This window comes from Camelina sativa, chromosome 8, assembly GCF_030686135.1.
Source record: "Camelina sativa cultivar CO46 ecotype springtype chromosome 8, ASM3068613v1".
NCBI lineage: Eukaryota > Viridiplantae > Streptophyta > Magnoliopsida > Brassicales > Brassicaceae > Camelina > Camelina sativa.
Genome location: NC_141887.1, coordinates 622,078 through 636,615, shown reverse-complemented (window position 1 = coordinate 636,615; position 14,538 = coordinate 622,078). Strand labels below are relative to the sequence as shown.

The window sequence follows — 14,538 nt, the reverse complement described above, 5'->3', positions numbered from 1 at the left end:
AACTCCAATCTATTTACTTTCTTAACTATATTCAGTATGTTCGAAAAAAACTCTATTTACTTTCTTAACTTGGAAAAACAAAACCGAGCCATTATAGAATTTATCTGTTAAAAAAGTAAATAGGTTAGTATTTTTTTTTTTTGTAAAAGGGAAGAAAAGTAAATAAAGTGATTGTACATTAATTTGTGACCGAAAAACATCGGAGTATGATTGAGATAATAAGTCCACAAGAAACCTCAATTAATTGGATGTGTGGACCAAAACAAAAATATAATGAGTACAAGTGGGAACAAAAGATAAAGATTCTAATAAAAGAATCTTAATTGTGGCAGAAGTGGGCCAAAGCTGGAATCTGTACCCTCCTAATTTCTAGAAACTTAGAAAATGACCAATCCCTAATTCTTTGGGTTTTGGAAACTCAAATATTCGTCCAAATATCACCATTTACATTATTGACTTACTACTATGTCTCCTAAAACATATACTAGTATTAGTATATATATATATATATATTACTGGTTGGTAATTAACCAAAAATCTAATCGATACTTTACTAACTAAAACTCCTATCTATTTGACTAATATATCATGTAGGTCGTTCATTAACAAAATAATATTTAATCTATGTCGTTGGTTCCACATATGAATCTTTGTATAATTAAAAGGGAGTATTGTATTATAATTCATTATGAATTTGATTATATTATATCGAAATTCGTAGACGGTGGATGAGATATATTGTCATTGAGCGATTATTCATAGGGACTTGAAATCCTCCAACATATTATTGGATAGTAGTTTCAATGCTAAGGTAAGAAAATCAATGTTTAGAAGTTGTAACGCTTTGGTCTCATATTCCTTTGTGCTGTCTGTTCATATTTCTGTTTCATCAATCTCTAGATTTTGTATGAAAATGTATATTTCAGATTTTGGTCTTGCTGTTGTTGATGGTCCAAAGAACAAGATTATAAACTTTCAGGGACAGTTGGCTATGTTGCACCAGAATATCTTCTAGACGGTAAACCCTAAATTAGTAATCTGTCGAGTATAGGCAAATTGACAGAAAAGAGAGTGTTGTTAGAGCTTTTACTTGGGAAAAAGCCTGTGGAGAAACTAGCTCCCGGTGAATGCCAATCCATCATCACTTGAGTACATACATTTATAGTCTCGACTCTTTCAAGACTTGGAACATTGTCAAAAATCTTGAATTGTGCTCTTTATCTTCTTCTCCTCAGGCAATGCCTTATCTCACTGATAGAACAAAGTTACCATGCGTCATAGATCATGCGATTAAAGACACAATGGACATAAAACATCTTTACCAGGTACGTTTTTGCAAAATTTGAAAAAGATTTAGTTTGTTTTTTTTTTTGCAAAGTAGAGAGGTGGGTTTGATGAGATAGAGAGTTCAAGAGTTGTGATGTGAATATGTGTAGGTAGCAGCAGTGGCGCTTTTGTGCGTGCAGCCAGAACAGACGTCTTGCATTCTCTTATACCTTTCGTTCCAATGGAACTTGGTGGAACCTTAAAAACCATCAAATCTACTTCTTCCATGGATCACTTTTAAGAATCGGTTTAATATTGACCGGTTAGGTGGTTTTGAAGGAAACCATCTAACTAGCTATAAGTTAAGCGTAATTATTACATGAAACTGTTTCTTATTACTAGTGTGTATCATTTGTTCAAAAAAAAAAATTAATAGTGTGTATCGAAGATCTCACTTGTACAATAAAATCATGTGGCTATGATCCAAAGATTATGGGATGAGACAAAGACTCTCTTGGGATCGATATCACATAAACTAATTGTACTTTGTTATTCAGGCTTGTAAAATTCAATCTTGTACATGAGTTAATTATACAAATAAAAAAAATACATGAGTTTATACCAACTTATAATACTACGGAAAATTCACAATTTTATTTTCTATTTTTTTTATTTTATTTTTATGTTTTCTCTAAAAAAAGCCTATTACTTTATTTTCAATTTTCAAACGGTTGGATAGAAAAACAAGTATGAGAACATAATACTTGATCAAACAAAAAATAATATACATGTGATCAAAATTCCATAATTATATTTTTATTGGCGTATACCCCAATTCAATAATGTGTTTATGTGAATTTATCTTTAAAACATAATATTTGCTATATTTTTTAGTTTAACTTTTTGAACAGTATAAGATGATTTTGATTTTGGATGTTCAAATAACTTATTCAACAATTAGTCATTATTAGTTGAATAATAAAAATTAGACTACTCAAGTTAGATAAAATGCAATTAAATACATCAAATTTGAAATTTAGGCAAAAAAAAAAACATTATTGAATTGAGTTTGAGTATAGATTCGGTCTTTTGTATTTTGATCTTTCAAACTTCAAATTTGGAATTGAGTGTTTTAATTTGAGGCTAAACTTCAGAGAAGTTGGAACGAAATTAATCAGTAGATAACACCAGTTTAAAAGAAGAGAAGTTGATGAACGAGTAAGCAGAGCCTTCACTTCTAACTTCTAAGTCTAACACATATTGAAAGATGCTTTGGTTAACCTCGATGAAATTTTTGGATTTTGCCTTAGGTAAGGCAATCATAATATGAGGTTACAAATATATGTATATTTGAAAGAAAAAGACTGAAACTTGGTAAGATGAAGTGATACAGAGTAACCAGAAGAAAGAAAAAAAGCTGAGCAAAAAATGTCTTAGAAGAAGAAAATTTTAGGTGGAAGCTAAGACGTTGGGAGATAAATATGGCGACCTGTAATCCTTCACCTCTAAGAGGCAAGTAGGTATCTGAATATAGCCTTGCAATAGAAGATCCACTTTCTCAACTACGTTTTCTGGAACTGGAGTGATCACATACAAGATTCCTCTCTCTGTGTCAATTCCCCTCACGATTCCTATTTAACCAATTTCAATAAATAATCATTATCCCATATTCCACAGGCTTTTTCACTGATTGCAATGGATAAAACAGCAACTTACCAAGACCTAGACATGATGGCAAATCTTCAAACACGTGGTTGCTAACTCCCAAACCAACAATGGAAGCATTCAAACTATAATACAGTTCGGTACTTGGGATCTAGAGGGAACAAAAACAAGAGAAACGCATTATTGGCATCATATCTTATATAGATTACCATGATAATGATATGACCCTTTCACACTGTTTTATTTTCTACCTGACAATGCAGATGGTTGATTGTCAAACTCGATATTGGAACTTCATAAGGAGTATGTGAAGCGAGTTCATGGGTTAGTTCTTTGATCGTGTTTACTTCTTTTCCTTTGATGCATTGCTTGAAGTAGGCGATTATACGCATGTCCCTCATCAAGTGACCGTCCTTATGTATTAAAACGCTGTCAAAAAAAAAACAGGATACAGAAACATGTAACTACTACTACACAGACAATAAAAGCATATTGATGAGATTGTTCGATTACTAGCATTGTACAGGACTTACGATCGGTTATATCTGTCTCTGTAAGCAGATTGAATCTCTATCAAGTGAGCTGTCTCATCATCATTACCGTCTAACCAGAACAACCCAGCTGGTAGGTTCTTGTTGTAAGCAGAAATGTTGATTTTCACAACATGGGAAGGTGAAACATATCTCAGTACGTCCACCAATAAATCATATCCAATTCCTAAAGATTGTGATTCATTATATTAGTGAAAGAATAAACCATATCCAATTCCTAAACATAACTCTATTGTTTTGAAAGGATAAAAGAGAGTGAAGTACCTTTAACCCATCCAGGTGTATTAATGACAAGCGGCAATTCAGTTTTGTTCTCGCTAGACTTGCAGAAGTATAGCTGGTAGTAATCGAATAAGGTATATACATATCTTAAATATGCCTTTGGATCCCTCTTTGAAGAAACATCACCATAGAAGAAGCATCTGCATCATCAAATAATAAAACAGAAATGAGAACAAATGGCTTAAATTCTAGACCAAAGACTCGGTCCTACTGATTCCAAGAACATATTAGCTCGAATCAAACTACCTCTCAGGTGTCTTAACGCATGGAACTGTCCATTCCGATTCTAGAAAGTCATAAGTGACAGACAGAAAGAGCATTATGAAAACAAGTTTTAGGAATGCAAACAGCAAGAGGAATTGTCAAAGCAGATAAGAATGAGGGTACCTAGAATTGATTTATCGACAACTGTGAGAGAAAGAAAACCAGGTGCAGTAAATTCAGGCTGGCCAACATCAGTGTCCAAATAAGCAACCCTTTTGTATCTGTTAACCACAGAGGATAATTTTTCAACAAAACGTATCCAAACAAAGCAGCCATCACAAGCCAATAAAGAAAATATTTGGATCCATTCAAACTAGCAGACTGTCTCCGAACACTCAGGTTTCAAATTATAGTTCAAATGGCATATTGTGAGGAGTTCAAATGAGACATCTTTCACTGAGAAAAGACACAAATACAGAACTGATACTCAGAGAGGGGAGTGGAAGATAAGCAGATAATAAAACCTTTGGAGAAGAACTTCAACAAGGTTGCGTGAAAATGTGCTCTTGCCACTGTTTTTAGGGCCACAGACCAAAGCTATAACAGGTTGCAACGAACTGCGGGAAACAGAGTTCGCTGCATCCGACCATTCCTCTGGTATGAAAGGCAACTTCTTTTCTGCTTCCGACATTGCAGCCAACTCGTTCTTTCTTTCTCTCTAATATAAATCATTGTACACAAAGTTAAACATCATACCAAAAAGATTTAACTCACAAAAAGAAAGGGTTTAAGCTATGGTATTGTAACAAAGAACAAAAAAAAATTGATCCTTTTCTACTTAAAACACAGGGCTATAACAGACTCAACTCGAATTTGATGCATCTAAATTAGATTCCAGTACCTAACAACGAGCTCGATTTTACAATCTAAAAGTTTTACGATGATGCCTAGGTAAAGTCTCTATTGAGCTAAGACATCTTAGTAGAGAGAATCAAGCTCAACGTAAACATACTTGTTAAATATCACGGAGGGTGACGAAACTGGAAACCAACCGTCGGGGAAGAGAAAATAACCGGCGATTTGGTGTTCTGGACCAGAGGAGAAGGTATCGAGCCGTCGGAGAAGAAGAGGGAACGATAAAAAATATTAGGGCTTTTAATTTCTAAATGCTTTCGAAATCGAACCGGAAATTAAACCAAAATTAATAGAATTGGTTCCAAATAAAAACCGGTATAGTCAAACCTTGACCAAGGTCTGATAAATATCCGATTTCTTTTTTCTTTTCCTTTTTTTTTGGTTATGGTCGAATTCGAAATCATGTAATTTTATAATAAAAACCGATAGTTTTAATTTTTGTTTGTTCCAACTTCGACACCTGCATGTTAAATACGTATATTTCACTGTCTTATTAACTCAAAACGTACTGATTATATTGCAGAACCGGATACAAAGCTTGGTTTATCTATCTCAAGTCTCAACATATGGCACATAAAATAAAGAGTACAAACTAAATATCAAGAGTAGAGAGATAAACCTCAAAATTTGTATGTTTAACTGTTTCAACAAATAATTATCACAACGAATACAAATTAAATATTAAGAACAATCGTATGGGGGATATGGATGCGATTTGATTATAATCTGTCTCGAAATAGACAACCCAAGAAACGATGTGTATATTACATGTAACATAAACGGACTGTATATAGGTGAACAAACCAAAACATAAACGGACCTTTTTATTATTTATTTATATCCTTATTGGTTATATATTTTGGTTTGTTCATTTTCTCTTTTCTCATATTTTTTTTGCTCGATGCAGTGGTTCGCAATTGTTTTTTTTTTTTTTTTTGGTATAAGTGGCTCACATTTTAGGTACGTATATAATTTCAATAAAATAATGGCTTTGGAGACATGAACCTGCAGCATACATAGATAGTCCGAGATCTCAATTACTTCGTGGCAGCTAATATTCCGCCGGACGAATTTAATTATTAACAACATCCATATATTTTATAATGCGTACATAATATTATTTATATAGAGGCCACTCTGAAATAGAAATAAGTTAAAAAGTGATTAACAAGTTAGTGAAAAATTCCCACATGGAACAACGGTGTACGTATGATCGCAACACTGTTAGTGTCTTCATAGTTATCTTCACAATTTAACCCTTGATTTTTGTCCACTAGCAAGGTTCTCGGATCTGATTAACTAATAAATACATACATTTTTTTTGTTTTCTAGCTAAAGTTTAACAGCTGTATATATAACCTATGTATGAAATCAGATGATAATAAAAGAATCCAAGAAACTATAAGGACTGTTATTGGATAGATGATTTCAAAATCTATATGGAATTGTAAATTTTAAAAATCAAAACACATAAATTTTGAAATAACATATTTTATTCTTGGATTTGAATTCTTCTATTTTACACTTCCAAATCCATTCAAATCCATTTAAAACATAATGTGGATTTTGAAATCTAAAAACAAATCATTAAATGAATAACATGGGATTTTAACAAGTATTTGTAAATCATAAAACCAATAACACAAAATTTTGATAAATATTTTAAAATCAATGATTGAATAACACATAATTTTTGTTTGGATTTCCAAATCCATTAAAATCATAGAACCAATAACCATCCGTTATTGGTTACAAATCACATCTCCAATAACACCTCCTAAATAATTTTGTAGCCTAGTTTATTATGGGTGTAAAAATGACATGAACTTGATGATAACCATAAAATATCGAATTATGATCATATGTCATTATTATTATTATACAAAATGAGCATTGTTTGGTTTAATGGTAATGTTTCTGATTAGTGATATTAGCCTATTTCAACCTCTTCTTTTGTCACCTTTTTATTAGGATTTTTCTTTGAACAGCCAAATTATTGTCATTCTGATTAATGATATTAGCATATTTCAAACTCTTCTTTTGTCACCTTTTCATAAGGATTTTTCTTTGAGCAGCCAAATTATTGTCATTTAGGTGTTTATTGCCTATTTTAACCTTATCTTTTGTCACCTTTTTATTAGGATTTTTCTTTGAACAGCCAAATTATTGTCATTCTGGTAGAAGATTACCAATCATACCCACAGTTTCACCAAAAATATATTTTAAAAAAAAATATATATATATATATATATGTCGTTTAGTCAAAGATATTATTAATGAAGTAGGTGTTTATAAAGAAAAAGCTATATGAAAAAGTTGAAATGAGAATCTAAGAAGGGACACGACACACTATAAGAAAATGAAGTTAGGAGACTCCGAGAGGGGGTTTAAGTTGAAATCAAAAGCGTGTTGTCGTTTCAAACTGACCTGGTCTTAGTCTTCCACACGAGAAAATACAGTCAACCATTTACTCTTGTCTTCATCGTTCTATTTTTCTTATTTTCTTTTAACCAATAACAATATTTTTAAGATCTAACTATAATGACATAAAAAACGTACGATAAACAAAATTTAACGTCAAGAAAAACAATAAAAGCATATCCATTTGCTGCATTTTAAAAGGAAAATATACATCCGTACTTTATATAATCTTATTGTCAAAAGATAGGGAACAGAGTAATTTTGAAGCAAACCATCTAAACTAGCAATAAATTATTACTAGTGTGTATCAAAGATTTCACTCTTGTACAATAAAAACATGTGGGTATGATCCAAAGATTATGGGATTAGACAACAAAGACTCTTTTGGGATTGATATCACGTCATGCTAATTGTACTCCGTTATTCAGGCGGGTAAAATTCAACTTTGTACATGAGTTTATACCAACTTATTAACGGAGAAATCACAGTTTAGTTAATAAAATTGTTTTCTTCACCCCTAAATTTTCACGGTAAAAGAATTCAAACTGTGTTAATATACTAGAAATGGGAACGCAACGAAACTTGAACTTTTGATTGTCATATCAAACATTTCTAGTTAAGTAGTTGAGTTTGTTTTTAAAAATATTTTATCATATATAATGCTGGTTCGAATAAGTTAAATGTTTGGTATATAACAACAAATAATACATGGCTTATATTGGGTTTTCATATATTATACACGTATCTAATTATACTTATATAAAAGAAGTTTAGCAGTCTTACAGTTTTAATTTCTTGAACCTAAAGTTTCAAAGCCCGTCTTGTTTTATAGTACAATATAAAAGAAAATACAGGTCTAACAAAATATCAAACTAATAATATGGATATGCTTTTTTTTTCAATGACTCAATGAGTACTTTATCCACCTCCTTTTAGCTGTCTGCCAACGTATCCGAATAACTCGAGAAATCAATAATAGTATAAAACCTGTGAAAACATAATTAAATTAAACCCATAGAAAACGATGTTTACACAATGTAAATGATATTTATTCGACCGAACCGATTATATATTTGTCCCTTTTTTTTTTCAGGCAGCAGAAGGGATACATTTTTAATTGGCACACTAATCTTGTCAAAGGTTTAAGCATGCTATTACTAGCAAACTACTCTATTTAGCGTTAATAACAACATATAAAAATGTTGCGTATCAATATAACTTAGTTGTGGACTATAAATAGGTATGTTAAAACTATAAATGAGTGTTTGTATATAATGTGAAATAATTGACCCAAACTTGATTATGTTCTCCAATGAACCTTCAAGTGTGCAGGCTGTTATCATAACGTGTTCCTCAGAATCGAACAGTTAATAATATGTTTACTAATTTTTTTTGTTTACACACAATACACGCCTTTTTACTGTGTTATCTCCTAATATCAGACTAAATTGTTCTTAGCTTCAATAAAGAAGAAGAAGAAGAAGAAGTAAAATACTCTCAATACATAAACAAAGTCAAGTTGACAAAGTCAGTTCTTCATGCCCAAGTATACAAGTTGCAAGCTGATCATATAGTTCAATTTTTCGTATAATTCTTCTAAGCTTATGTCTCTATCAATCCTCATCCACATCGTTTTACGTATGATTCGAGCCAAACATTATTATTATAAAACTTTCCATTTTATGAACATTTTTTAACATCTTATTATATATATAATTCCCCTTTTAAAAATTAAAAGCAAAAACTTCCCAAAACACAACTCCCGTAAATCTCTCTCTTAAATTCTTTCTTTCTTTCTTTCTTCTTCCCCAAAATCAGAAACCCACACAAAAAAAATGTCTCCGTCTTGGCTCCGCCCTACCACCGATCATCACAGTCATCCGCCGCCACCACCACCGTCGTCACAATCACCGTCTCCTTTATCATCCGGAGATCCGAATCTCACAACTTGCTTATACCAAACAGACCACGGCGTGTTTTATTTGACATGGTCTCGAACTTTCTTAGGAGGCCACTCAGTGAACCTCTTCCTCCACTCACAAGACTACTACAACCACTCTTCACCGCTCTCTTTCTCCTCCGCCGATCTCTCTCTCTCCTCCGCCGTATCTTTCCACCTCAACTTAAACACATTAGCTTTCTGGAAAAAACGCGGATCCAGATTCGTTTCTCCCAAAATCCAAGTCTTCTGGGACTTGACCAAAGCCAAATTCGACTCCGGATCCGAACCTAGATCCGGATTCTACATCGCCGTAGTCGTCGACGGAGAGATGGGGCTATTAGTCGGAGACTCAGTCAAAGAAGCCTACGCTCGCGCTAAATCGGCGAAACCTCCGACGAATCCGCAAGCTCTTCTGTTGAGGAAAGAGCATGTGTTCGGAGCTAGGGTTTTCACTACTAAAGCGAGGTTCGGTGGAAAGAACAGAGAGATTTCTATTGATTGCCGTGTTGATGAAGACGCTAAGCTCTGTTTCAGCGTCGATTCGAAACAGGTTCTTCAGATCAAGAGGCTTAGATGGAAGTTTAGAGGGAATGAGAAAGTTGAAATCGATGGTGTTAACGTTCAGATCTCTTGGGATGTTTACAATTGGTTGTTTCAGAGTAAAAGTTCCGGTGACGGAGGAGGAGGACACGCCGTGTTTATGTTTAGATTCGAGAGTGATCCAGAAGCAGAGGAGGTTTGCGAAACGAAGAGGAAAGAAGAAGAAGAAGAAGAAGAAGAGGAGAATGAGAGAAATAGAAACGGTGTCGTTCTGTGGAAAAAGCCGAAGCAGTGTGGGAGTAGTTTGGGGATTAAAGGGATTGTAGAGTGGAGGAAGATGAGGAAGAGGTTTGTGAGGAGTAAGAGGAGCTCGTCGTCGTCTTCGATTTCAATGTCTTCGGCTTCGTCCGCTTGTAGCTCGTCGGTGATGGAATGGGCTAGTAGTGCTGATGAGGCTGAGTACGGTGGCGGAGGTTCGTCTGGTACTGGCTCCGGCAATGGTCTTGGATTCTCATTACTCGTTTACGCTTGGATTAAGTGAGGTTATTTTTTTGAGGGGGAAAAAAGAAAGTTACTGTTACGGTCAAAAATTGTGTTTTTTTTTTTTTTTTTTACATTATTTTCCAATCTGAAATCACGGACGAGAAGATTAAAAAATATTGGAGTAAATTTCTTTTAATATTAAATTCAATTTTTCGTATACCTTTATTTGAGTAATGAATTATGATGACTACTAATTTCAACATTGGATTCTATTGTTTAGTTTCAAGAAGTTGAAGTGTATATACTATGGTAAAAAGCTTGGTAACGTATGGCGGTGTCTTGTTGTATTAGTTGAGAAGATTGGTTGTCAAATGTTGACTAACTCGGTGGCTTTGGATAATAGTCCAATTAAGCTCTGGATTTGGGAGAACACGTCTTTATCTTTATTTTTTTGTGGTGGTCCATTTTCAATACTTTACAACGGTTCCACTTTTACATTTTTGTAAACGTTAGGGAACCAGCCAAGTACTAGTAGGGTGTAAGAGTGTCAATTAATTTTTAAAAGAACGGGTGTAATTGGAATAACATTAGAAGTTAAGGGGCGGGGAAGATGCGTTTTTTATGATTGGCGTGTGGCGTGAGGTGAGAGATGGAGAAGAAGAAAGGGAAAAGAGAGAGAGAGGGCACTTTTTGGGAAATATTTCATGTTTTCCGACAAAGCACCATTGTAACATGTGAAGTAGGGGTCCCATTGTGTGTCCCTCCCTATTCTTCTGCTTTTTCCACACATCGTATTACGAATTTTACGTTACTATAACTACTTTATTTCATCATCATCATTCGTTTGTAACTACAAGTTGCAGAGAATGTTAACTAGTATACGAACATATTTACAGATTTTTATGCGCTTTTTCTTATGCTACTGCATACACTAGGATCGACATGTAATCATCTACGGACTAAATTTTTCTCGAGGACTTTTTTACTTGTCATTATAGTTTTTTCTCGGAGTGGTTGACATTAGCTTTTTTGCCTGTTCTCATGGGCCAGACCGGTCCATCTCAGCCAGTCTATTTTCTTAACCGATTTGGGCTTTAGAAAAAAATCATCAAATCCAGTTCTAACAAGTACGTTGCAATAGATAAATTTACCACTACTTCGGCTTGACGAATAAAACGTTTCCGTATCAAATTAGAGCTAAGGCTCGTCGAAGTCCAGTGCGAGCCAATCCTAAAAAAATGACTCGGGATTAGTTCATGCTAGATCGTCTTGTAGGTTTAATCGAACTGGTCTCACGACAATCTTGCAAAAAAAAAAAGAAAAAAAATCCAAATTTTAAGTGTTTATTATATGTGTTTAATCTTATATATAACCATTTGGTTACTTATCTTTTAAATATTTTAATTTGGTTATAATTTGTTTAAAGCGTAAATAAAAACCTACCACATTTTAACGAATGAAATTCTATTTATAGCATGATAAACTTTACAACTGTAAAAGTATAGAGGAATTAACCAAATGAGATTTGTGTGTAAAACTGATAAAAATAAATGTAAAGACCACAAATAAATTAATTTGTTTTGGTAATGACACAACGACAACACTAATACATATCGTCATGGTCGATTTTTACAAAATAAATAATGAGAGGTAACAATAATAATTCAATAAATAACTCGGATTCGAACCGGGACGACTCAGGTGAAATAATTCACCCCACCTTTCACGGCCATCTCCTGCCTATCCGTTACCGCGGACCCGAATCACTTAACCAGAACCCGGTTCAAACGACTCACTTCCGAGTCACCAGATGAAAGCCTTCTCGGAGACGCCATGAAGCAACGGCCGAGACTCCATCAACAGATCCAGCTTGCTCCTAACACCACCGTGACGGCTCTTCTTCAAATCTTCGGTACAAGTAAACCGACTTGACCGGGTTATAAACCGAATTGATTCCTCGAAAACCGATTCTTCACATGGGATAACCAACGGACCCTGGTTAGCAAAACCAAACTCCTCTTCGGCCTTAACCAAGAGATTCACGAGAATCGGATGGTTCAGATACGTCGCTCGCACAACAAATCTCCTGCAACTGCTCCCAACGTAGACCGCTACGTGTCCTGACGGCACATCAGACGGTACACATCGTCTGACAGACGACGACATTCTCGCCTTGCTTCGCCATTGCCGGAGCATCTGCCTCAGCTTCACTATGTGACGGATCTTGCTGCATTTCCCGATTGCTCCAGCCATTTTTTCCGATTGCTCAAGCTTTTTAGCTTTGTTGTGTAATCTTTCGTGCGGAGAGAGTGTGAGAACAGAAGAAACAGAGAGAATGTGAAAGCAGAGGAGAGATTTGAGAGCTTTTTGGGAGGGACAAGGTTTATATAGTAGATGGAGTGACATAATGCCCTTGGGAATTCGAGTTAATTACGATTTTGCCACGTTAGTTCTTACTTTTTTTTGGCTTCTTGCGCCGGATGAAACAGGATTATGTGTTGTGATTACGGATTAGATTAATTATTCGGGAGATTAGTTTTAATTATTTTTGTTAGCAGAGATATGAGATACGATTCTTAAGGAGGAACATTAAAGATCTTGTGTGTTTTTTTTCTTCTTGATACATTGGATATGTCTGATTTATGATGGATTCGACATGTGAATTTTAGTGGTTGATTGGTTCGTATAAAATCCAAGCTATAGGTTTTTTAATTAAATATGCTAATGAGAGACTATCATGAAAAAACATGATAAACTGGCAGTCATTGAAAAATTGCTTGGTATTAATTGAATGAATTTGTCATGATTAGTAGTACTAGTTAAATAAACCAATACTTGTAGTTAGAAAAAGAAACGTCACGTTTATTACAAAAGTGAGGTGATTTGTAGTAGTATATGACTATATTGTAGGGAAATAAGAGCATGTGCTGGCTGATGTAAACAAAGGAGTGTTGGAAAAGAAGACCAGTCTTTGGAATGACTTTAAAACACCACCTTGGGATTTAGAGACACTAAGAGTCATTTCTATCTTTTTTTTTTTTTTTTTTTTTTTTTTTTTGTCATTTCTATCTTTATATTCATCATCTTCTTCTTTTTTGGTATGAATGTTTTCATGTTCATCATCTTGTTAGTTTGATGTATAATCAAATTCTTTTCAGTTTCCACATTGAGGTAACCTAGATGAGATCATATATAGGTACCAACAAAACTGAAAACTAGTTTTAAGTTTACTAGTAACATAATACTACATCTGTGTATTTTTATAAAATTATCATGAAAGATATGATCATATAATCATAATGGTATAATACCTTTTGTTAATTTTCAAATCTATATCATGTAGCTATTTCTCGAAGCAAAACGAGTTAATCTATATTTGCTGATCTCGACCGATCATGGAGGACCAGCAAATTAAATGTTTGGTTATGGGAGGCGACGTCAAGTATTAGAAGTCCTTAATGATCGATAACTGGCAACTGCATGTAAGGCAGCCATATATCATAGCAAATAATTGTTCTTATAACCAATCCAATTTGAAATATAATTTTTTTAAGAGACACATTAGTTCGTGCTCGTACAAGCAAAGGCGTGGCTACAACCGCCGCTCTAGGGTCAAAGCTAGCTTTCAAATCTTCAAACTAAAACAATAAACAATGTTTAAGAGAAACAACTTATATACAAATTTTAATTAATGTCTTTTTCAAGACTAGTGTTTAATTTAAGCGCACGGAAGTACGGGGTTTTAAATTAGTTAATCAATAGAAAGAAATGAAACCCATCACATGCATAGCTGGAAAAGGGAGGATATATACTAAAACAAATGCAATTTTAATTGTATATTCGAGTTGTATAGTCAAAACATAAATTTCTGTTGTAAAGATTATGTTACCAGAGGCAAATCAATTTAATTCATTTTCTAAAGACAAGTTATAAGTATTTTATAAGAAACAAACAATAATGACATAATGTAATGCGGCGTACAAAAGCATTAATTTTTGTAGTTTACGAATGTGTCCACGCCCCCATGTGCGCTAACTTCTGAGCTCCAGTTATATCATGAGCAACAAGAACCCAAAAATATTTATCGGTTTATATATGAGGAAAATGTAAACTTGATTCTGATTGTCTCTCAATATTATCGTCAGATCATATTATCACAAACTATTGTTAATTAGATAGTCCCCACAATAGATCAGTAACAATTAAATATATCACCTTAAACTAAACTCATAGAGCAAAATCATACATTGGATGGTCAAAAGATCTTGA

The 14,538-nt window shown here is 33.9% G+C and overlaps 3 protein-coding genes across 3 annotated transcripts; 1 reads left to right on the top strand and 2 right to left on the bottom strand.

Moving 5' to 3' along the window:
• Positions 1-2,537: 2,537 nt before the first annotated feature.
• LOC104705367 (polynucleotide 5'-hydroxyl-kinase NOL9) lies at positions 2,538-5,142 on the bottom strand. The gene is made up of 9 exons (XM_010421352.3): positions 4,981-5,142; positions 4,493-4,686; positions 4,152-4,249; positions 4,011-4,050; positions 3,747-3,904; positions 3,465-3,648; positions 3,183-3,360; positions 2,983-3,082; positions 2,538-2,897 (listed from the first exon to the last, which is right to left on the bottom strand). Exons 2-9 carry the CDS (start codon positions 4,657-4,659, stop codon positions 2,716-2,718), a joined length of 1,107 nt encoding a protein of 368 aa, XP_010419654.2. The 5' UTR covers positions 4,660-4,686; positions 4,981-5,142; the 3' UTR covers positions 2,538-2,715.
• A 3,576-nt stretch (positions 5,143-8,718) lies between these two features.
• On the top strand, positions 8,719-10,486 carry LOC104705366 (uncharacterized). The gene has a single exon (XM_010421351.3). It carries the CDS (start codon positions 9,140-9,142, stop codon positions 10,325-10,327), a length of 1,188 nt encoding a protein of 395 aa, XP_010419653.1. The 5' UTR covers positions 8,719-9,139; the 3' UTR covers positions 10,328-10,486.
• Positions 10,487-11,810: 1,324 nt separating this feature from the next.
• On the bottom strand, positions 11,811-12,611 carry LOC104705365 (auxin-induced protein 6B-like). The gene has a single exon (XM_010421350.2). The coding sequence runs from the start codon at positions 12,520-12,522 to the stop codon at positions 12,073-12,075; it is 450 nt and encodes a 149-aa protein (XP_010419652.1). The 5' UTR covers positions 12,523-12,611; the 3' UTR covers positions 11,811-12,072.
• Positions 12,612-14,538: the final 1,927 nt, after the last annotated feature.

What these genes read in the sequence shown, in the direction of transcription:
- LOC104705367 (XM_010421352.3), bottom strand. Translation starts at nt 4,659, where the DNA reads ATGTCGGAAGCAGAAAAGAAGTTGCCTTTCATACCAGAGGAATGGTCG. An exon ending in AGAGACAGATATAACCGATC is followed by an intron (nt 3,361 to 3,464) that starts GTAAGTCCTGTA and finishes TTTTTTTGACAG; the next exon opens with CGTTTTAATACATAAGGACG. An exon ending in GCCATCATGTCTAGGTCTTG is followed by an intron (nt 2,898 to 2,982) that starts GTAAGTTGCTGT and finishes TTGGTTAAATAG; the next exon opens with GAATCGTGAGGGGAATTGAC.
- LOC104705366 (XM_010421351.3), top strand. Translation starts at nt 9,140, where the DNA reads ATGTCTCCGTCTTGGCTCCGCCCTACCACCGATCATCACAGTCATCCG.
- LOC104705365 (XM_010421350.2), bottom strand. Translation starts at nt 12,522, where the DNA reads ATGGCTGGAGCAATCGGGAAATGCAGCAAGATCCGTCACATAGTGAAG.